General features: G+C 46.4%; 1 protein-coding gene across 1 annotated transcript in view; it reads right to left on the bottom strand.

Annotated features, from left to right (window-relative positions):
- Nucleotides 1–511: 511 nt before the first annotated feature.
- The window catches only part of ANKFY1 (ankyrin repeat and FYVE domain containing 1), a 75,047-nt gene continuing 51,943 nt past the window's right edge, over nucleotides 512–23,615 (bottom strand). Inside the window, exons 11-25 of the mRNA XM_066363411.1 lie at nucleotides 22,896–22,993; nucleotides 21,378–21,606; nucleotides 19,810–19,908; nucleotides 19,390–19,543; nucleotides 18,166–18,334; nucleotides 17,247–17,365; nucleotides 16,443–16,599; nucleotides 15,016–15,216; nucleotides 12,592–12,768; nucleotides 6,329–6,476; nucleotides 5,785–5,875; nucleotides 4,971–5,095; nucleotides 3,171–3,317; nucleotides 1,738–1,828; nucleotides 512–1,164 (exon numbers count right to left, since the gene is read on the bottom strand). Of these exons, the coding sequence (XP_066219508.1) occupies nucleotides 1,032–1,164; nucleotides 1,738–1,828; nucleotides 3,171–3,317; nucleotides 4,971–5,095; nucleotides 5,785–5,875; nucleotides 6,329–6,476; nucleotides 12,592–12,768; nucleotides 15,016–15,216; nucleotides 16,443–16,599; nucleotides 17,247–17,365; nucleotides 18,166–18,334; nucleotides 19,390–19,543; nucleotides 19,810–19,908; nucleotides 21,378–21,606; nucleotides 22,896–22,993 (2,138 nt within the window). The 3' untranslated portion in view covers nucleotides 512–1,031. The remainder of the gene's footprint in view (nucleotides 1,165–1,737; nucleotides 1,829–3,170; nucleotides 3,318–4,970; nucleotides 5,096–5,784; nucleotides 5,876–6,328; nucleotides 6,477–12,591; nucleotides 12,769–15,015; nucleotides 15,217–16,442; nucleotides 16,600–17,246; nucleotides 17,366–18,165; nucleotides 18,335–19,389; nucleotides 19,544–19,809; nucleotides 19,909–21,377; nucleotides 21,607–22,895; nucleotides 22,994–23,615) is intronic.

The following is a 23,615-nucleotide window of genomic DNA, read 5'->3' as shown; positions in this document are numbered from 1 at the left end:
AAGGTTGCAGCAAGGAGCATTCATGTCAAGGAGAGGGGACCTTCCAGCCCAAGACTGGAGATCCCCCTTCTTATCCCTCGGCCTGTGTAACCTTCTTGCTCCCAATAACATTGCAGGAGTTTCTCCTTTAAGACTTGGTGTGAACTGAGGTCCATTCAGAGCTGTTCTTTAGAATCACTGACACGTGGATATATTTTTTGAATATGAATTTTAAACTGGAATCATTAATGCAGCTATATAAAAAGTGCAGCACAATAAAAGTGCATTTCCTCCACCACTGCCTAGTGGTAGAGTGAGGACTCCACAGACAGGACACAGCAAGATGAGAGAAGGAGACAGCTGCTAGGGGGTGTCAAGCTGCTAACCACACTACTGCCACCAAGTAGCATGAAGACTGGTAAAGCTTTCGGTTGTTAAGGCCACAATTTCTTAGCTCTCATCTTTAACCCTGTTTAGAAAGTTTTCACCTTTTTTTTTTTAAGGGGTAGCTCATAAATACAGCTTAGCTTAAAAAAAAAAAAAAAGACTTTGGGGCAAGAGGATCTTATAATCCTTATGAAAACACTGTAGAGAAGTCCAAAGCCACTTACCCTAGAATAAAGCCAGCTCCCATGGATCAGCCAGACACCAGCTTCCTACTGATGGGTGCTGCTCAGTGAGCCTGCCTAGGCGGAAGACTGCATGAATGCTCTGAGATGGACACACTAGGCTACTGGGAGGGAAAATGGTTTTCGAAGCGTTCTTGTATGTTGCTAGCAGAATGGGGTCTAATTCCTATCACATTTACCACTTAGGCTAATGGCGTGGTCCAATTAGTGAGACATCTAGTGAACTCGATCACAGGCTGACACGCTGACAAGCACACAGTCATCTGAAACGGGATCTATCATACCGTGGTCCTTAATCATTTGTTCCAGTCTACTGCCACAGGAAGGCAATGGCCAGCCCCTGCTCTGGGTCGGGTCAGGCTGGTGAGCAGAGCTGCTGCAAGGAAGGTGACCGGGGAGGTGGCCTGGACTCTCCTGGGTTCACTAGGAGACGCCACCCAAAGTCAGTACATCAAAGCAAATGTTGCAAACTCGCACAGGCTTGTTCAGATCAAACTTTATAATGGGAATCTCCTTGGTCGAACATTTATGGCATAGAAGACGTCCGCAGTGACGACTGTAGAAGCAAAGAAAGGAATTATGAGAGGGATGCTAAAAAGCAGACTGCTTCCCAGTACAAGGAAAGCCACATTGCCAACCAAATTCTACCAATTCATGTATCACTTTTAGTCCATGAACACAAGATTCTAGCCAGTAGTTAAAGTGATTCTGGAGAAGGCTCTTTCTTTAAAGATGAGGAGAGACTCAGCAGTTGCCAAAGGACAGTCTCATTTTCATGGGAATAGCTCCTCAGTTTTTGATAGAGCATCCTGTGTTCAAGCTAGGAAGCAGTTTCTAGGGGGGCTTTGCAGTAAGAAGAAAGCCTGGGAGAGACAATATAAGGCCTGACAGGCTCCCTGGGAGCCATGAAGCCAGCACTCAGCAGGAAAGCCACCAGTCTGAGTGCCCCTGCCCTCCTGATACCATTGTGGTGTGCGCAGTCCTGTCATTCCATCACTCCCTTTGGGCAAGTTTTGCCCACAGAGTGCAGGGCCCTGGCAAGGTCAGGGCTTATCATGGAAAAAGGCAGAAGCAATGACACCAGCAGAAGTCCCCTCACTCCTCTGGCAAGTGATGTTGGGGTTCTTACCAGTGATGTTTGCGAGTTGTGACTCCAAACTTGGCAGTGCACTCGTAGCAGTTGGAGCCGTCACACCATGGAGGCTCCTTGGACAGCATATCTGTAACATCGGCAGGAGAAGACCAGTTCCTGTCAGACAGTGACTGCGCGGCGAGGCGCGGAGTTTAAGGAGCAGTCACTCTGTGTCAGGGAGGGTCCAGGAAAGAGAGCATGGAGAAGCAGCCCCTGCCGTGCAGACTGGGGAGAAGGAATGGCACTCCAAGTAGTGTCCCAGCACAGCGTTTGTGGGGAAACACAGGCAGGCAGGGGGAAAGCCAACATCAGCAGCGAGAAAGACTGGCAGGAACCAAATGGTAAAGGGAACCAGGGAGGAGGGGACCCGGACAAGAGACACTGAGGATGCAGAATCTGTAAGATGTGGTGAGTGAATAGAAGTGGGGGATGAGAGGGAGGGAGGGAGGGAGGGAGCAGGAGGGAGACAGGGGCGATTCCTAGGTTCCTGGATGGAAGCACTGAGCCTGTGGTGGGACATGCAGCGGAGGAGAGACGTAAAAGAACCAGAGGAGGGGAGTTCAGTTTTGAGTTTACAGAACAATCCCTAGTATTTCCCGAACGTAACCAGATGCCAGGCACTGTTCTGAGCGCTCCACGCACAGAAGCAGACCGAGCTTGCAGGAAGGGGCAGCACACGAATCAGTCACTGCCCAGCACCCCCTACACACCAGTACTGTGTACTGGGCTCTAAAAGGCTGACCAAGCTCATGCAAACATACCAGATATTACAGAAACACTGCTTTAGTGCTGGCTCTGCTACACATCAGCTTTGTGACCTTGGGTAAGTCACCTCCATCAAAATCACCTATCTACTAAGTATTGCCAAGCTCATTTCTCTGCCCATAGCATGGGGCCAATAAACCGTCTGTATGCACTGTGGGTGACAACAGGCACTGATGCATTCTGATTCTTCCTGCCACCTCGATGAAGATGAGGAAAAATTAGCAAATATGAAATTAACAGGAATGAAGCATTCCTCTTCACAAAGGAGAACAGAGAAAACAAAGAAAGGGAGCCAGTGGGGGCTAAGGCAGACGGCTACTCTGAAGGAGGAAGAGATGAATGAGCTCACAGATAAAGGGTGGGACCAGATAAGCAGCTGGGACCAAGCGGAGGGTGACCCACCTGGAGCTCATGGATTTCTGGTAGCATCAAGGGAGTGGGAAACTGACAGGGGCCCCAAGTGAGCACTCTGCAAAGAGACTGCTAATAGTGAGCCTCCCACCATTACTCAAGGCCCTTCGTGGCATTCACAGAGAAAGTCCGATGTGATACCTGGAACACTACTAGTTCAAATCTTGGAGCAAGTCATTATGAGATTTAAAGATAATCTAGAAAATCAACACTGTAACTGCTTGCAGCAGAAGAGCACAAAGTAGGCAACTCACCTAACAGTCTAAAAAGAAGTTGCTTGGTGGCAACCTGGTAGTTGAAAATGTTGACTCCTTGATTATTATTCACCCCGAGGCGAGCCCCAGATCGGACGATGGCACGACACAAGTTGGCATTCCCCTTCATGTAGGCTAAGAGCAGCACTGGAAAACAAAACCACAGGTAGGGTACTTCCCACTGGGGCCCATGCCTGGCACTGCCAAAGGGCCAGCAGAGGACAGCTAGGGTAGGACAGACTTCCGGGAGGACACCTGTTAGGACAGTCCCCATCAGTACAGAGGAGCCCTGTGGCTCTCGGGAGACCTCCACAGAGCATCTGCAGCATCGTCTGGTCAAGGTCCTGGCCTGCAGCCGGGGACTCTGGAGCAGCTGCAGCTCCACAGACACAGCCCTCCCCATTCAGAGCCTGGGCAACAAGAGAAGTAAGGAGGGGGTGGGCACAGAAGGAACTCCATTACCTCAGCAGCCTTCCTCTGGCATGAAACACCATGAGGACAAAGCTCTTTTCACACAATGTAACTATCTAAAGGCCTGTGATGTGTGTACACAGGCCTCTGAAAGTCAGTGCGGAAACCATGTTCTAGGAAGTTCTTCCACCCCATGGAGCCTTTCTGCTGTGTGGGTGCAGGCCCAATGGGAACCTGGGCTCTGGCCAGGCCATCCTGCTGGCCTTTCTACTGACAATTACAGCTAGTAGCAGCTCCCCTTTGCTTACCTTTACCAGTTTATTTAAAGTCTTTCACTTAATTCTCTAAATAATCCAGCAAGATGGGTTATTATTTCAAATAAAGCAATGGGCATAGAGAACCTGCAAAATCTACTCGGAACCACCTGCTAGACTATGGGAGCTAGGAGTCTGGAACCAGCTCGTCTACGTGACTCAGCGCCTGCCTGCCTGCCTGTTTACCTGCTCCTGGAAAATGGTGCTCACTGGAGTACGTGCTGGGTCCAGCAGCTCACTCCCAGGCTGACTCCTCTGAAGTTCAGGCTCATCGCTGCCAGCTTAAAAAACACGTTTGTGTATCAAGACCAAGACCTCTTGCCAAGGCCAAGAACTGATGACAAAATATTTGGCCCCGAGCTAAGGTACAGGACATCCCTTGGTGACTGCATTTCTGCCAAAGGCCATGGAGGCTCTGTCTGACACGAGGGCAAGTGAACGGACACACAGCAGCAGCAGTGTGCTCATAAGCCTGGACTAGAAAGAAAGAGATCTGGGTTTTATCTGTTTCCTTACTTGAAAAGTGGGGACACGCTATATGTGCTGCTTCTGACCTTACAGGGTAGTTGTGACTATTCAACAAAAAAACAAATGTAAAAGTGTATTAATACACACACACATATGTATTAAACTATGAAAGCTATACAAATTAACATAGTGATTGCTGATAGCTAGAGCAACAACATAAAAGGCCTATTTTTTACCCCCCAATAAGATGTCAGCCTTTATATGCATATAACTTGCCACTTTTTCAAAGCATGCCAACACATGCTGTTGCCCACTTTCTCTCCTGGGATTTGGGAGCTTGCATAGGGCCCTAGTCACCTGTACTGAGGTAAATAAGGGCAACACAAACAGGTGGGCAGGCCTGTTTGAACATGGGTATGGCTTTGGAGCAGTACATACACATCATATGTGCTTATGCCTAATATGAGACACTGCCAAATCCCATGACAGGGATCTGACAGACGCGCAGAGCCCAGCTGAACTGCACTGGGTGACACGCGTGCCTGGGCTGATTGTTCCAGGAAGTGAGGGATAAAAGTGAGACAGGACACACAACATTAGTACATACCCGTGTTTCCTTCTGCATCTGGTTTATCTAGGGGATACTCAGGCATGCACTCTAGGAAGAGATCAAAGATGGCTGCTGCATTCTCTTTGCCATACTGTCCCAAAATGTGCAGTGGCGACTGGCCTCTGATAAAACAAGTTGAAAAGTTAGATATGTATCTGCCACAGCCATCATCCACAAAAGAAATGGGATTTTCTGAACTCTGTGATACTGGATAAATCAACACACATAACAGGTCATAAAAGTTTTTCTAAAAAGTATTTTTCAGCATGACCAGGCAGTGGCGCAGTGGATAGAGCGTCTGCCTGGGACGCTGAGGACCCAGGTCCAAAACCCTGAGGTCACTGGCTTGAGTGCGGCCTCATAAGCTTGAGTGTGGGGTTGCCCAGGGTTGCAGCTTGAGCGTGGGATCATAGATATGGCCCCATGGTCGCTGGCTTGAGCCCAAAAATTGCTGGCTTGAGCCCAAGGTCACTGGCTTGAGCAAGGGGTCACTGGCTCAGCTGAAGACCCCTGGTCAAGGCACATATGAGAAAGCAATCAGTGAACAACTAAAATGCCACACCTATGAGTTAATACTTCTCATCTCTCCCTTCCGTTTGTCCCTGTCTGTCCCTCCCATATTCTCTCACTAAAAAAAAAAGTATTTTTCAAAAAGAAAAACTCCAGGTTCCAAAGGCTGACCAAGTGGCCAGTTCTGCAGCATGCACCTGTGGCCGATGCGAGGCACCAGGAGGCACCAGGGACCACCAGCTCTGAAGGGCGGCCAAGCAACATGGAGCACTTGCCTCTGCTCCAGACCACACACTCTCACCTTAGATTAAAGGCTTCGGCATCCACGGTGCACTCTGTCAGGAGGACCCGGATGTTGTTGAGCCGACCATGCATGACAGCGAGATGAAGAGCTAGGGAATAAATCCTTTTACTGGGCAAGTCCAGAAACACACACAGACAATCTTGACTGCTGCTCACCCTCATAAACCTCAGGGACTGAGGCAGACCAGCCACCGCCCATTCAGAGTCATCCTTTCCAGTCTTCACCACCCCCCACGCATGAGTTATAATTGCAACCGTATAAGACTTTGCTTTCTGCTTCCAGTTATCCAAGGATGCGATTTAACGGTTTCACAAGAAGCCACTTTTGGCTCTTAGGGTTACCATTCAGATTGGGAGGCCTCCCAAGGCCTGGTCAGTGGCATGCTGAATGCCTCGCTCAGAGCCTTCCCTGTCACTGCTCTGCCCCTGTGAAAGCCGACCTCCCCGGGGGAGCAAACCCAAGGGTGCAGTGCACCTCTACCCCTACAATAAAGCATTGCTTAAGGCACTCAGCCTGGATAAAGGGAATGACTGGGCATTACCATTATTTCCATTCTCATCCACAGCGGCGAAGTCCACTCCATTCTCCAAGAGGACGGAGCAGATGGTGGGGAGGTCCTGCTGGGCAGCGAGGTGGAGAGCGGTCTGGCGGTGCTTGGTTAGTTCATTCACTTTGGCTCCTGCAAGAAGCTGTTGCAGTTGATTACATGAGCAGCCTCTTGGCCACAACCAACCAAGGCCTCACAGGGGGCCAACCTGCCTGTTCTCTGCCAGCCAGAGTCTGTCCTGCTAGTATAGGTGGGAGCACAAGGGCCTCACAAGGGGGCCAACCTGCCTGTTCTCTGCCAGCCAGAGTCTGTCCTGCTAGTATAGGTGGGAGCACAAGGGCCTCACAAGGGGGCCAACCTGCCTGTTCTCTGCCAGCCAGAGTCTGTTCTGCTAGTATAGGTGGGAGCACAAGGGCCGCACAAGGGGGCCAACCTGCCTGTTCTCTGCCAGCCAGAGTCTGTCCTGCTAGTATAGGTGGGAGCACAAGGGCCTCACAAGGGGGCCAACCTGCCTGTTCTCTGCCAGCCAGAGTCTGTCCTGCTAGTATAGGTGGGAGCACAAGGGCCGCACAAGGGGGCCAACCTGCCTGTTCTCTGCCAGCCAGAGTCTGTCCTGCTAGTATAGGTGGGAGCACAAGGGCCTCACACACACTCCTGCTGCAAGCCAGCAAAACTTGTCCCTAGGGCACACTGACAATTACCAAAATGTTAAAAAACCTTTTCTTAGGACACAGAAATTCTACTTCTAAGATTACACAAAACTTTAGTGATGTTCACTGCTTGTAAAAGTAAAACTAGATTGCAAAGAGAATTTAGTCATGAAAATTATAATATATAAAAGAGTACGTAGCTTATTAAGATGATAAAAATTTATAGTTTAACATGAAAAGATGTCTATGATACAGTAAGTCTAAAAAAAGGCAAATTAGCTCCAGCAGGACAACTCAGTTGGTTAGAGCATCCTCCCAATACACAAAGACTGCTTGCTGGTTTGATTGTTGGTCAGGGCACATAAAGGAATGGACTGATGTTTCCGTCTGTCTCTCTCTTCCTTCCTCTCTCTAAAATCAATCAATAATTAAAAAAAAAAAAGGCAAATGAGGAGACAGTATAATAGTATGACTCATTTGGAGAGAAAGAGAGAAATGTATATACATTTACATACAAACACTTTGAAGGTGTTTAAAAGCACATACACCAAACTCAGAACAAAGTTGAGGGTGAAAGGGAGATACTTTCTGCTTTTATATCCCTATGTGCTTAAAATTCTTCACAATATGTACTATTTTATATTATTTGTTAAAAGAAAGAAAATAACACAAAAAATAGTATAAAGTCAAAGGCAGGAAGTACCTTTAAATAATTATTCATTTAGTACTTGAAATTCATTTACCATCTACTTTCTGACAAGTTTCACAGGCAGTTGCTATTCACAGAAAAGAATCCATAGCCTGAGCAGGCGGTGGCGCAGTGGATGGAGTGTTGGACTGGGACGCAGAGGACCCAGGTTTGAAACCCCAAGGTCGCTGGCTTGAGTGCGGGCTCATTCAGCTTGAACACAGGCTCACCAGCTTGAGTAAGGGGTTGCTGGCTTGAGCCCAAAGGTCACTGGCGTGAGCCCTAGGTCACTCGCTTTGCTGTAGACCCCCAGGTCAAAGCACATATGAGAAAGCAGTCAACGAATAACTATGGTGCCACTACGAAGAACTGATGCTTCTCATCTCTCTCCCTTCCTGTCTGTCTGTCCCTCTTCGTCTCTGTCTCGGTCAAAAAAAAAAAAAAATTAATGAAAAAAAAAAAGAATCTGTAGTTTTCAGCAGAGCCCAATTAGCCTCCCCTGAGGGCTGACCACTTCTGAAGACTGTCTGTGTATGCAGGCACTCTGCCTCTGGGACACTCTGGACACCAGTTAGCTGCTTTGCTTCTGACCCTGACATAAGTTCGGCGTCACAGACCTCTGGGCATCTAGTCAAGTCACTCATAGGTCCAGATAGGACATTGCATAGAGGGGAATTTCCAGTCATAAGTGCTAGGGATCCTAGTTAACTCCAAGGTTAGTTAACTGGGGGAGGGGGAGAGGTTTGGGTAAAGGCATTATTTCAGTGTGAAAAGGTTTTAACATTAAATTATACCAATTCACAGAGGAAGGACTGATGGCCATTGTTTGGAAGATCAGCCATTTCTACCCCTATCACTGGAAGCTCAGGACTTACGAAGGCAGAGGCATGAGGCTGGCGAAAGGGCCATGATCCTCACACCTCCCTAGGCTCTCAGTGTGGCAGGCAGGTGGATGGACATACGCCTGACTCTACTTTGAGACCCACCTCTGCCCTCGTCGGCTACTTCCCCCACATCCAGTCTGTCCTGGCATCTGTCCACTCCACGTCCTCAATCACTGCCTAGTGCACCAGTCACCGCCACTGTCTCCCCTAGGTGACGCTGCCCCCACGCCCTTGCACCCCACCCCCAAGATGAATGCTCTCTCAGCTCTAACACAATACAAGTCTTGAAGGTTTTCTAAAAAATATTTCTCAAAAAAAAATGGCAGGGCAGCAAATGCTGGTCAAGTGCCTTAGTGGTCAGTTCTGAGCGTATCTGGGGCTGATGGGGAAGCACCAGCAACTGCCAGCTCTTAGGGGCCAGCAGGGAATGTGGAGCCCTGGTCTTGGCTCTGAATTATGCTCTCACCTCAAACATTTACAATGGTTTCTCCATTGCCAAAAACATGACATCCCACAGTCTGCTTTCTACCTGCTTCTCCAACCACTTTTCCTATTCACTGCTCAAATTTCAATGAAACTTTTCCACTTAAAACACATCACTGCAGCCCCTGGCTGGTTGGCTCAGTGGTAGAGCATTGGCCTAGCGTGTGGATGTTCCAGGTTCGATTGCTAGCCAGGGCACACAGGAGAAGCGCCCATCTGCTTCTCCACCCCTCCCCCTCTCCTTCCTCTCTGTCTCTCTCTTCCCCTCCTGCAGCCAAGGCTCCACTGGAGCAAAGTTGGCCTGGGCGCTGAGGACGGCTCCATGGCCTCAGCCTCAGGTGCTAGAATGGCTCCGGTTACAATGGAGCAATGCCCCCTAGTGGGCATGCCAGGTGGATCCAGGTCGGACACATGTGGGAGTCTATCTATCTGCCTCCCCGCTTTTCACTTCAGAAAAAGAAAAAAAAAAGCCACATCACTGCACTTTCCAGTCTCTGCATTTTTGCTCAGACCCTTCTCCTGCCTAGGTGGCATTATACTGTACTGAAAAAGGCAAGCTTTGGATTCCAACAGAAATGGCTAAAATCCAGGCACACTGCTGACTAGCTATTAATCTTGGGGAGAAAACATTCTTTCTGTGTTTAAATTTTCTCCTTTGTAAAATGTAAAAAATGTCCTACACCCCTCTGGGTGGTTTTGCAAATTAAGAGGCAGTAAGCTCTTTGACATCAATCTGGGTGATGATACTTTTGGATCTGACTCCAAAAGCAAAAATAAACTAGTAGGTCTAGAAAACAGCTTCTGCACAGAAAAGGAAATGGTCAACAAAATGAAAAGGCAGCCTACTGAATGGGAGAAGATTTCTGCAAATCATGTATCTGATAAGAGTTAATATCAAAAATATGTAATGAACTCATACAACTGAGTAGCAAAATACCAACTATTGGATTAAAAAATGAGCAGAGGATCTGAACAGACATATGGCCAGCAGGTACATAAAAGAAGCTCAACACCACTAATCATCAGGAAGATGCAAATCACAACCACAATGGGATGTTCCCTCATGGCTGTTAGATTGGTTCCTATCACAAAGATAAAAGAACAGTATAGGCAGACCAGACCAAGCGCTGGTGCAGTTGATGTCAGATTGGGATGCAGAGTACCCAGGTCCAGGTTCAAAACCCCCACGTCACCAGCTTGAGCACAGGGTTGCTGGCTTGAGCAAGGGGTCACTCGCTCTGCTATAGTCCCCGGGTCAAGGCACATATGAGAAAGCAATTGATGAACAACTAAGGTGCCACAATGAAGAATCTCTCTCCCTTCCTATCTATCTGTCTCTATCTGTCCCTCTGTCTCTCTCTCTCTCTCTGTCACAAAAAAAAAAAAAAGGCAAGAACAGTGCTGGTGAGCATGGGAAGAGAAAAGGGAATCTTGCACACTAATGGCAGGTATGTAAATGGTGCAGCCACTACAAAATATTGTATGAGGTTAAAAAATAGAACCACCAGCCTGACCAGGCAGTGGCACAGTGGATGGGACGTTGGACTGGGACACGGAGGACACAGGTTTGAAACCCCGAGGTTGCCAGCTTGAGTACGGGTTCATTTGGTCTGCTATAGTCCCCTGGTTAAGGTACACATGAGAAAGCAATCTATGAACAACTAAGATGCTGCAATAAAAAATTGATGCTTCTCATCTCTCTCCCTTCCTGTCTGTCTGTCCCTGCCTATCCCTCTCTCTGTCTCTGTCACACACACACACACACACACACACACACACACACAAAACAGAACTACCATATCATCCAGCAATTCTACTTCTGGGTATTTATCTAAAGAAAACAAAAACACTAATTCAAAAAAATAAATGCACCCCATGTTCACTACAGCATTATTTATAATAGCTAAGATATGTAAACAACCTAAGTGGCCACTGATGGATGAATGGATAAAGAAGATATGGTGTGTATGTATATACATTGTGTATGTGTACAGAGTGTATATACACACAAACACACATATACTGTATAGCTATATAATGTGTATACACACACAATGGAATTCTATTCAGCTATTAAAACAGAATGAAATCTAGCCATTTGCAATGACATGGGTGGACCTTAAGGCATTATGCTAAGTGAAATAAGTCACAGAGAAAGACAAATACCATTATGATCTCACAGACTGGTAGTTGCCAGAGGCAGAAGATGGGGTGGCCTGACCAGGCGGTGGTGCAGTGGATAGAGCGTCAGACTGGGATGCGGAGGACCCAAGTTCGAAACGCTGAGGTTGCCAGCTTGAGCGCAGGCTCATCTGGCTTGAGCAAAAAAAAACAAACAAACAAAAAAATTCACCAGCTTGGACCCAAGGTCGCTGGCTCGAGCAAGGGGTTACTTGGTCTGTTGAAGGCCAGCAGTCAAGGCACATATGAGAAAGCAATCAATGAACAACTAAGATGTCACAATGAAAAAACTAATGATTGATGCTTCTCATCTCTCTCCGTTCCTGTCTGTCTGTCCCTATCTATCCCTCTCTCTGACTCTATTTCTGTCCCTGTGGAAAAAAAAAAAAAAAAAAAAAAAAAGATGGGGTGGACAAAATGGGTAAAGGGGGCCAAAGGCACAAACTTCCAGTTAAAGAGTAAACAATACCCTGGCCAGTTGGCTCAGTGGTAGAGGATTGGCCCAGCATGTGGAAGTCCCGGGTTCAAACCTCGGCCAGGGTGCACAGGAGAATCGCCCATCTGTTCACCCCTCCCCTTCTCCTTTCTCTCTCTCTCTTCCCCTCTCGCAGCCACGGCTCCATTGGAGCAACATTGGCCCGGGTGCTTGGGATGGCTCTGTGGCCTCTGCCTCACGTGCTAGAATGGCTCCAGTTGCAATGGAGCAATGACCCAGATGGGCAGAGCATCGCCCCCTGGTGGGCAAGCCAGGTGGATCCCAGTCAGGCACATGCGGGAGTCTGTCTCTCTGCCTCCCCGCTTCTCACTTCAGAAAAATACAAAAAAAAAAAAAAGTAAACAAGACATGAGCATGTAATATATAACATGGTGACTATAGTTAACAATGCTGTTGTATATTTGAAAGTTGCTGAGAGAATCAATATTAAAAGACCTCATGACAAGAAAAATAATTTTTTGTAACTATGTAGAGTGACAGATGTTAATTATACTTATTGTGGTGGTCATTTCACAATATATACAAATACTGAATCAATATGTTGTAATCCTGAAACTGTTTTATACCTCAATTTACAAACAGGAAAGAGAGAGCTTGAAAGCACTAACTGAGCAGAAGTTCCCCCTTTCCGGAGACGCTCCCCCTGCCTCTACCACCGCAATCCTGCCTTCCCTCAAGGCCTCACTCCAGCACTTGCCTGCCCAAGCAGCCCACTGGGCACTTAGGATACACTGCACACTGAGTGTAGTGGCTTACTCCCCAGATTTGCACTGGCCTTTCATAACCACTGGGAAAACACCTGTGAAGAGAGTTTCTGCACACATACATGTGCTTTGTCTATATATTACATGCAGTAACGGTTTGGTGGCACTTACCAAGTTGCGGACAATAATCTCTGAGCCTGCTTGGACAGCAAGGTGCAAAGGGGTCAACTTGGAAGCGTCTTGGACTCTGGAATTCACATTAGCCTGGACACTGATCAGAAACAGGACACTTTCAATATCAGAGTTCTGAACTGCCACATGAAGAAAATTCCGGCCCTTGTTATCCACCTGAGACAAGAAGTAGGAACCAAAATATCAGTGGGCTCCCCTGTGTAAAAGTACATCCTTGAACACCTGCAAGCTGCCATGACCACTGGAGAGGTCATGGTGCAATCTTTCCCTCGGTTCCAGGATGCCCCTCGCCCCCAAAGAGACCAACTCTGCATATTTGTGCACACGACCATGTGTATATGGTCACATTCTTGCGCTCAGGGAAAGGGGGCCCTCACTGATCCAAGCTGTGCCACAGCCTCCTGCAGCAGGAGGCAGCCTGGGAAAGCCACGAGAGAAGCTGAAGTACGAGAAAGGAAGGCACCAAAAGGGGTGGGACATGCCTGACCAGGCGGTGGCACAGTGGATAGAGCGTCGGACTGGGATGCAGAGGACCCAGGTTCGAGACCCCGAGGTTGCCAGCTTGAGCGTGGGCTCATCTGGTTTGAGCAAAAGCTCACCAGCTTGATCCCAAGGTCGCTGGCTCCAGCAAGGGGTTACTCAGTCTGCTGAAGACCCGCGGTCAAAGCACATATGAGAAAGCAATCAATGAACAACTAAGGTGTTGCAATGCACAACGAAAAACTAATGATTGATGCTTCTCATCTCTCTCCATTCCTGTCTGTCTGTCCCTGTCTATCCCTCTCTCTGACTCACTCTCTGTCTCTGTAAAAAATAAAAAAATTTAAAAAAGAAAAGGGGTGGGACACTTGGGGAAAGGCACAGGTGGAGTCTCCTGCTTTGGCTAAACAAGCACCCAGCATCCTAACTCCATAGCTGCGATGCCAGCCTGAGCCTGAGCAGTCAAACAAACCTTCAGAAAGTTCCCTCTTTTACAGAGTGACAGGATAACAGTACATTTCGGGGAAGCAGCCAACAGTGCATCACAGACATCGCTTCACTCGTGTAAAGCAGACAAAAGCTCACTCAAATCGAACTACCAGAAGTATTGTAGTTACAGAGCTGTCATATCAGTAGGATGCTCAGTGAGTTTGAGGGGGTCACCAACATATGACACACACGCCCAACACATACATTTCCACAGCACATGCGCTGGTATTACCAGCACATGTACCTGCAAAGTATGTGGGTCAACAGTACCAGTTTTATACTAGACTGAGAGGAAATGTGAGATGACTGTCCATTCATGAACATTTTACATATCTGAGCAATGATGAGTTAACACCTACACAGTTCAGTCACATGTATACAAATGCTGAAGAAACCAAGGTACACAAGTCTGAACTATCAAACAATGGTCTCAAATATGTTAATTTCCTTTTGCTCAGGTCCCAAGTTTCCACTTACCTCTATAAATGGCTATTCAAAATCTTAACAGTATTCGAAATGCTAAATGGAGATTCATGGGTTTGCAGGAATGATTTAACAAAGCCCTCAGCCCCCGCTCAGAGCAGTGACTGCTGTCATTCCCCACACATCTGTTCTTTCAGGGCAAGAGTTCACCACTCAGAAGGAACAGGACAACTGAACCTGCTAAGCTGAATGATAAATTAATTCCGCTAAAACTCTCAGAAAGTTGACCCACTATCACACCAAAAGCTCAAGTTCAATTACAATCTTTTAGGAACATTCATCACCAGGGCAATTAAATAATCAAGCAAAATGCAAACAATGACCTCATCTGTACATGAAACAGAATTCCTATTACTGGGTCCAGCCATCTTCAGCTTCCTTCTGTATGTGACACCATTTGTTGGCTGACATACAGAGTAGAGTAGTCAAATCTAATCCAGCACTGACAGTACATCTAAATGGCCAAATTTTAAGTAAGGGAAGTATAGCCTGACTAGGCGGTGCGCAGTGGATAGAGCGTCAGACTAGGATGCCGAGGACCCAGGTTCAAGACCCCGAGGTCGCCAGCTTGAGCACGGGCTCATCTGGTTTGAGCAAAAAGCTCACCAGCTTGAGCCCAAGGTCGCTGGCTCGAGCAAGGGGTTACTCAGTCTGCTCAGACCGCTGAAGGTCTGCGGTCAAGACATATGAGAAATCAATCAATGAACAACTAAGGTGTCGCAATGAAAAACTAATGATTGATGTTTCTCATCTCTCCGTTCCTGTCTGTCTGTCCCTCTCTCAGACTCTCTGTCTCTGTAAAAAAAAAAGGGGGGGGAGGAAGTATAATTTCAAAACAAATGTCTTTATATAGAAGAGACCCATATAACTGCAGACATATGGTCAGTGTCCAGGCAGCAGATTCTACCGTGCTCGGGACACCATGAAGAATACTGGGTACTAGTCACTTACCTGCTCTGCAGCCCCAGACTCTCGTTTGAGGATGGCCTCGGCAGCCTTGTTGTTCTTGTAAGTCATGGCGCAAGCAAAAGGGGTCAGCCCTTGCCTGTCTCGTGCATTCAAGTGGATGTCAGGGTGAGATATCAACAACTGAATGATGACACTGTGTTGGTTGCTGATGGCCACGTGGACAGGTGTTCTTCCTTCTGCATCCTATGGGGACAAGGCACAGGTTTCAATGTCCAAATGAAAGATAAAACTCAGGAAAAATCTAAAGAGGAGTAATGTTTAAATCAAATTTGGTTTTGAGAATAAACACTGCCACCCTGTGTTTGAAATCAGCTTTTAAAGAGGCCAAACAGAGATAACTAAAAGCCACCCTCCATTACTCGTGCTCTAGTGACCTAGGGGCACAAACACATTTGTTTAGAAGATCTGCAGTCAGCCTCCCTATATGTTAAACCATTCCTAATCTGGCTATAGGGAAAGGTACATAAATATTCACAGGCTACAACGTTGAAAATCATTAAGGAACACAACTCAGGGATGTTCAACTGAGCTGCTAGAACATTTTCCTAAACAATGTACAGTTGCCCTTCACCTTATGATGAAGTGACATTCTAACAAACCCACTGTAAGTAGGAAATCTTTTAAGTTGAAAAGGTATTTAATATACCCAACCTACAGAACACCATAGCTTAGCCAGCCTACTTTATATGTGCTCAGAACACTTACATTAGCTTATAACTGGGCAAAATATGTAACACTATCTCGTGTAATTTATTATATTAGGCACATCACGTCCATACCATCATAAAGTTGGAAAATCAGTAAGTGAAACCACTGTACGTAGGGAACCATTTCTATGCAGTTTGGAACTAGAACAAAAACAAACTCTCAATGAAAATCTATAACTAACCGGGATAGAAGCCAAAGAAAAGCTGATTCAACAAATGTTCCTCGCCTGAGCAGTGGTGGCACAGTGGATAGAGTGTCGACATAGGACACTGAAGTCCCAGGTTCAAAACCCCAAAGTCACCGGCTTGAGCCCAAAAGTCATGGCATGTATGAGAAGCAATCAATGAACAACTAAAGTGCCACAACTAAGTTGATGCTTCTCATCTCTCTCATTTTCTATTTCTCTCCCCCGCTCCCTCTCTCTAAAAAAAATAAAATAAAATTAAAAAATAAAAATTAAAAGAAGTTCTTCATGCTGTAGAAAGACTAAGGTACAAAGAAGAAAAGTCTTAACATGAAATCATTCAAATTACTAGGCAGGCTTCATGACACAAAGAAAGTCACTTCACCTGTCTGTAGCTCAGCCCCATTTGAGGTAAGGCAGAGACCTAGGACTGGAGAATCTGCAAGGTCCCTTTGATGTAGAGATTTCCCTAATTCTGGGGTTACCATCCCTCTCCCTGGAAAAGAACCCTGCATACCTGTGCATTTACATTGGCACCAAACTCCAGAAGACACTGTACTGTCTCTTCCAGTCCCCAGGAGGCTGCCAAGTGCAAGGGGGTCTGTCCATCTCTGGCCTCTTCCTCTCCTTCTCCATTAGCACCCGGTTGTCGGGGACTGTTCACATCGCAGCCACTGAAGAGAGGGCAAAAGGAAAAGAAGGCTTTAAGTGCTACACTGCCACCTAGCCTGAAGGCACACAGCCTCACCTAATCCAACAAAAAAGCTGCCACCCCCAGGAATTGCTCCTCTAGGTCCTTGGCCTCAGTCGCTAGTATCCGGGTCCCCCTTCCACAGATTCTTCCGAAGTTGGCCATGAGAACTTTCTAAATCTCCCCAAGAGATCTGCAAGCATTTCAGTTTTGAGAATCATTCCTCTAAAGGGTTCCCGAATAAACTCGTCTCCCACACATCCTGTACTCTGAGAGGCCATGGAGCCTGTTACAGCTCTTGTATCTTGGTGGGGCCCTGCAGAGGCCATTTGGTCCCCTCCCCCAGCCTCTTGGCTTCACTGTGTAAACTGGTCTGATTTGACTATGGGCGCTTATATGGCTCCCAGAGCAGGAAGGTGACTCAGCTTTCAGAGTCTCTGATCTGGGCACACAAGCTTGTCTCACTCACACAGCAGAGTGAGCCCAGTCTCTCAGCTGACATGACGTGGCAGACCTTAGTTATGAAAGCCCAGCCGACGAGCCTGCGGCCAGCTGTCACAGACTGCACTGCTACGGTCTTCAGTGAGCTGAATACAAAAGGGTTTGAAGGGATACTTAAGCTTCTCGGACCTGCGAATGAGAAAGCAGGCGATGGACTCATTGTTCTCATCAATGGCTCTGTGCAGAAGTGTCTGAAGACATCCGCTAGGTCCTGGGCCCCAGCATGTGGCATCACAGCCATGTCTGACCTGCAGAAAAACATGTTACTCACAAACACTGCCTAGGAAAGGCAAACATTTTTATTCCCAGCTCTGAGCTTTATGTACATCATTAGCTTTATTTTTCAGGCAAGATACAGTTGATAATTAACTGATAATTATTTTAATCTGCATCTTTCATTAGTTTTATAAACACCGATTAAAATCTGCTCTGTGCAAGTATGCACTAGTCCTTGAAATGATGTGTTTGAAAAATATGAGAGGTATGTTTAATTAGTGGCCTCTAGAGTTGTATTTTAGAAGAAACAGAAAACACATAAGTGCACGCATACACACAATCACAAGCCCTCAGTGACATACACCTGTAGTTAACAGGTAAAGTCAGTAACAACTGGTCAAAACCACCAGATGTAAAATGCCTTACTGTGACATTTCAGGCCCTTCAAAAAGGAATAACTTCCAGGGTTACTCTAATTTTGGGCCCTCTCTTCTGGACAAGGGAACAACACTGAGATTTTGAAATTTATTACTCTGGTGACAGCCATTGTCCCCCACCTCAAATTAACCCACCCCAAGAGAAGACTCCTGAGGAAATGCCTTAGCTTTTTCTCTTACAAGAATTCTGGGTGGTTTTCTGGCTAACAGCCTAAAAAAGGGCTGGCTGAGACTATGTCGAACTGCACTCTTTAACATGATTTCTACTGCTCGTCTGTGACTCAGTTTGTCACGTGGCAGATCTCTTGCTCCCTGTGGTTGTTATGTAGGTACCAAATTCATTTCTGACATAAATATCCCCCTGGATAAACAGACTAAAGTTAAATCTGTCTCACCAGAGTGGACGCGATGTCCTCCAAATCATTTGCCAACGCAAGCCACAGTGGGGGGTTCCCCTTCTCGTCTGGCACAGACATGTCAGCTCCTCGGGTGCACACGGCGTCCACCACAAGCGGAAGCTGATTTCTGATGGCCAGCTGAAGGGCTGTCTCCCCATCCTGAGTCCTGTTAGAACATGCACACCAACACCAACATTGTAGTTAAAGCCGAATGCTAAATGGTGCCCTTCTGGGCATTCCAGAGGCTGAATCCACTGAATCTCTTAAGCATAATTCACTTACATTCATTAATACTTTCAGAGAAATATAACCTGTCAGTAGCGTTTGTCCCAGACTTTTTAAAAAATACAGCTTTGCCTTCCTAAGTCACAGAAAAGATGACTGACTAGCATCCAAGGGTATTGAAATCTTAAGTGAATACAGCTGGCTTTTAATGGTATCTTAATAAAATGACACCCCAACTATCCATGTGACAAAACACTTCATCCATCCACTCAGTCATTCAGGACCACTTGACATTGGAGAGCAAGATAAATTCCTTTGAAAATATAATACAATAAAAGTTTAACTCTTATTTTTTCCCCCTCAAGCCTTTCTGATAGCTCATTTGTTGTAATGTTCTTCATTATAACAAATTCTTACTCAAACAATTGATTTTTAGACTGTTCTTTTTAATGACACTGTGCAATAACATGGATCGGTCTTAAAAAGTTCAGACAAGAACAAAGAATTCCCCTTCTCCATCCCACGACTGTATGAGTACATTTTCTTCCTTTATTTAACAAAGACAAAAATCAGTTCTAGCCTGGCACAGTGGATAGAGCATCTAGCACAGGACTCCGGTTCAAAACGCTGAGGTTGCTGGCTTGAGTGTAGGATCATAGACATGACCCCATGGTTGCTGGATTGAGCCCAAAGATCACTAGCTTGATCCCAAGGTCTCTGGCTTGAGCAAGGGGTCACTCACTCTGCTGTAGCCCCCCACCCCCAGTCAAGGCACATATGAGAAAGCAATCAATGAACAACTAAGGAGCTGCAACAAAGAATTGATGCTTCTTATCGCTCTCCCTTTCTGTTTGTCCCTATCTATTCCTCTCTCTGTCTCTGTCTCTGACACACACACACACACACACACACACACACAATCAGTTCTATAAACAAGGGTATGCTTTTGAACCATCTCAGTGAAACGAGACCCGGTGCTGTGGCCGTCCCACCCACCTGACGTTGATGTCGGCCTGGTGCTCCAGGAGGAAGAGCGCACTCTTGCTATCCTGTCGCTTCATGGCCATGTGCAGCAGTGTCTGCCCGTCAGACATGGTGTCATTGATGCACGCCCCGGAGCCCAGCAACTGGGCTGCGATTGTGTGCATGCCTGGGAAATAAACAAGCCCTAATTAATGCATGCCCAGTTTTTCGCACTTCTTCAACATCTTACTGTAACAAATACACCCTCTCAATTTCTCAAAGCCAGCAGTTTTCTACTGGATATTACAGGCTTAACCCAAACAGAAATGTTCTTTTTACAACCAAAGGATTAGCTCCAAGTCTTCCACACTTCCCTCCTTCCCTCCCTCTCTCCCTCACCCCCTTCTGAGGCAAGTCTATCTGCAGATATCAACAGCCTCAGCACTGCCTCACCTGTCCATAACGCCAGGCCCAGCACAGTCTGGTCTTGGGAATCCTTGAGACTGAAGTCCGGAATAATTTGCAAGTTGTTGGTGGCATGAAGTGCATTAGCTAAATTTTTTTAAAGGAAAAGAACACTTGATTTCATGACCCATGGGCCACATTTTCTTTTTATTATTTTTATTTAAATATTTTTATTTCAGAGAGAAGAGAGAGAGAGAGAGAGAGAGAGAGAGGAGGAGCAAGAAGCATCAACTCCCACAGTGCCTTGACCAGGAAAGCCCAGGGTTTCAAACCAGTGACCTCAGCATTCCAGGTCGAGTCTTTATCTACTGCGCCACCACAGGTCAGGTGACCCATGGATCACATTTAAAGTGTCCAAGATAATAAAGAGTTTAGTTTCAAACTACCTGTCTAAAATACGTGATCCATCTTCTTGTGGAGAGTAGAAGCCAAGAAATATAATATTACAGAGCAAAGCTTAAATATTTTTTTTCTTTTTAGAAAAGAGGAGAAGAGATAGTGAGGCAGACTCCCACATGCACCCTGACCAGGATCCAACTGGCAACCCTTTCTGGGGCCAATGCTCAAGTACTGAGCTATTTTTAGCACCTGAGGCCAACATACTCAGACCAACCAAGCTGTCCTCAACAGCCTGGGGCCACACTTGAACCAATCTAGCCACTGGCTATGGGAGGGGAAAAGGGAGAGCAGGAGGGCAGGGGCGGGGGGAGAAACAGATGGTCGCTTCACCTGTGCACCCTAACTGGGAATTGAACCTGGGACTTCCATGCCAGGCCGATGCTCTATCTACTGAACCATCAGCCAGGGCCAAAAATGAACTTCTTAAAAAGCTTAGAACAATGAATCATCATAAAAAGAAACCCAGATTCTGCTAGGGAAATACACGTTAATTACCTGACTGTGGAAAAGAGAATCAAAACAAGCCGTGGCAAGGTTTTCCTACCACTTTACAATTCCTTTGAGGACCAAGAAAAAGCACATTCTACCTACACCCCACTTCCTTCCAGTGCGAAAAAGCGCTGGTCTTTTTCCAAGATGCAGAGGAGAGTAAAACACATTTCAGGACAGAGAGAACTATCAGAGACTTTCAGAGGGAAAGAGGCCTCCCCACTGCAGGGGCTTCCCTTCTTTTGGGCCCCTATCTCATGGTTCACCTGCCAGGGTGGCTCAGAGGCCACCTGGGAGGGCTGATGCTCATGCAGGACCCGCCGCAGCAGAGTTCTCAAAGAGCTCATGCCAAAGCAAGCTCTGCTTGACCTACACTGAAATGCCTGGGGATTGCTTCTTGGCCTTTTGGCTAAGATCAAGCATAGAAATGCCTGGGAAAACACCCTCAAATAAGAGAGAAGGAGTCAAAGGTTCTAACACCTTAACCCACTAGGTGAAGTGGGCAGGCCCATTCCTGAAAATGTACACTATAGTCGGGAGTCAGAGTATATGCTGATCCAGTTTAACCTTAAAAACTCACCAATGGAAGAAACACCTACTCTGTAATTAACTATTCAAAACCACCCTTTGAAGGTTAAAGTGACAGGCAGTAATTCCCAACTACCTACCTTTTTGCTCCAGGATGACAGACACCACATCTGGATGGTTATAGGCAATGGCCATGTGCAGCGGCGTCTGCAGATAGAGGCTGCCCACTGAGCTGGTCAGGGAGGTGGCCTCCCTCGGCAGAGGCAGGGCTTCCTCCGTCTGCAGGTTTGGGTTGGCACCCTGCTGCAGGAGCTCTGCAGTGAGGCTGGCCAGGCCACGCCGACAGGCCGTATGCAATGGGGTTTCTCCCTGAATAGAAACAAATGACCGAATCAGAGCACTTTCAGGCTGGGGGCCCCCTTCAGAAAGGAGTAATGACAGCCTCAGTGCTAAACTCAGATCCTCTGTGCCAGTCACAGCCCTCGGTCCCCCGTCACCAGCTGACCTCAGTGACTTTCACACCATTCCTCCTGGTCTCTCCTTCCTTTCCTCTATACCATCATCCTTAGTTTCTCCAGTGTCTCGCAGGCACCTTCCAAATGTCCTGGCTTCTCATCCTCTGCATTTCCAATGACCTTCTTAACCACCCTTGACTTTGTTTTTATAATTATTTATTATACAAATAACATCTGATTATTATTAAACAGCAACAGAGGGCTTCAATAGTCACTAAAATAAACACCATAGAAATAGAAGAGCCTGGGGGAGGAGCTTAAAAACGACAAATATAAGGTGACAGAAAATGATCTGGCTTTGGGTGATGGATATACAACATAACTGACTGTTCAAATGATATAGTGATGTTTGCCTGAAATCTGTGTACACTTGTTGATCAATGTCACCCTATTAAAATTAATTTTCTAAATTAAAAAAAAAAAAAGGGAAGAGCCTCAAGATCACAGCCCGAGACAGGACCATCACCTCTCAAACCCCCACCAGCACGCCCAGACCGTTTCTTTGACTCACTCTATCAACCTCACTTTGAACTCTGACCGAGACCACCTCCCATTACTTTTTAAAATTAGAAACATTTTAAGTTGTCTTATTTTTTTATTGATTTTAATTTATTGTGTTTACAAAGATTCTAGTGTTGCCCCGAATGCATCCCCCCTCCCCCGTGTTCCCCTCAAAATCTCCCTTGCGCCCCTGGGTTTTTTCTTTTTGTTTTTTCTCTTCTTTCTCTCTATTTTTTTTTTAAGGTGGTATTATAGATTCCTGATTCAATATTCAAAAGTTACAAGAATATTCAATGAAAAAAAGTTTTCTCTTACTCCTTGCTCCCACCATGCAATTACTGTCCCCTAAAGATACCAGCTTCACGTTTCTCTCCAGTGACAGAATATTCACAGAAGGACACATATGCATATGTATAGTTTAGGACCTGAAATACCACAAATGCTTACAAAATGGTGCTGAGTCAATCAATCAACCAACGTTTGAGGATAAAAGCATCTGTTTCATTCTGGTTTTTTAATCATGTTACATTACTTTGACAAAAACTAAAAGCAAGAATCCATCCCATTTTTCCCTACGCATCTGCCACTGCCATTTCTTTCACAGATCAAAACCGCTTCCCCCGGCTTCCCTGGCACACTCACCCACTTGTTTCTGTGGTTGATGTGGGCACCACTGGTTGCCAGGAAAAGAGCTGCTGCCTCATTTCCTGCTTCAGCTGCCCGCTGTAGTAAGCAATTTCCTAGGAGAAAATGGGCATATTCATTCTTCCCTTTGCATAAAAATGAAGTCCAGTTCCACATTGCAGCACACCTTGTCCTTCCCCTCCATTTTTCACAATTGACCTGAGAAGGTCACACTGAGGTCCACAGAGGCACTCTCTGTATGTGGCCAGAGACTAGGATGGGCCTGGACTTAGCAATGGCTTGTTCTGGAAGTCAGGAGACATTATTCTTCCCTGGGTTTGCACAATCCGCCACCCAGGACCAGAGGTAAGTTACATACCCTTACCGGGGCTGGATTTAAACACGGTTTCTCAATAGCAGTGCTACTGATATTTGAGGCCAGCTATAGGGGTCTGTCCTACATAGCAGAATACTTAGCAGTATCCCTGGCTTCTGCCCACTAGGTGACAGTAGCACCCTCAATCTTGTAGTAACAATAAAAAATGAATACAGATGATGCCAAATGTCCCTGAGGGTGGGGGTGGTGTCTCGTATCTGACAAATTCTGGCTAGATGTCCATTTTGAAGACATTGTGAGCTGAAGTTCTACCAGAAAATGTCCCTTAAATACTTGAGTTTTACTCCTATGGTCTTCAATGTTTGTCCTTGGCTTAGAAATGTTTTGTTTAGCCCTATCAT

This window comes from Saccopteryx leptura, chromosome 2, assembly GCF_036850995.1.
Source record: "Saccopteryx leptura isolate mSacLep1 chromosome 2, mSacLep1_pri_phased_curated, whole genome shotgun sequence".
NCBI lineage: Eukaryota > Metazoa > Chordata > Mammalia > Chiroptera > Emballonuridae > Saccopteryx > Saccopteryx leptura.
The sequence above is the reverse complement of the archived record's forward strand: the minus strand, read 5'-3'. Positions and strand labels throughout refer to the sequence as shown.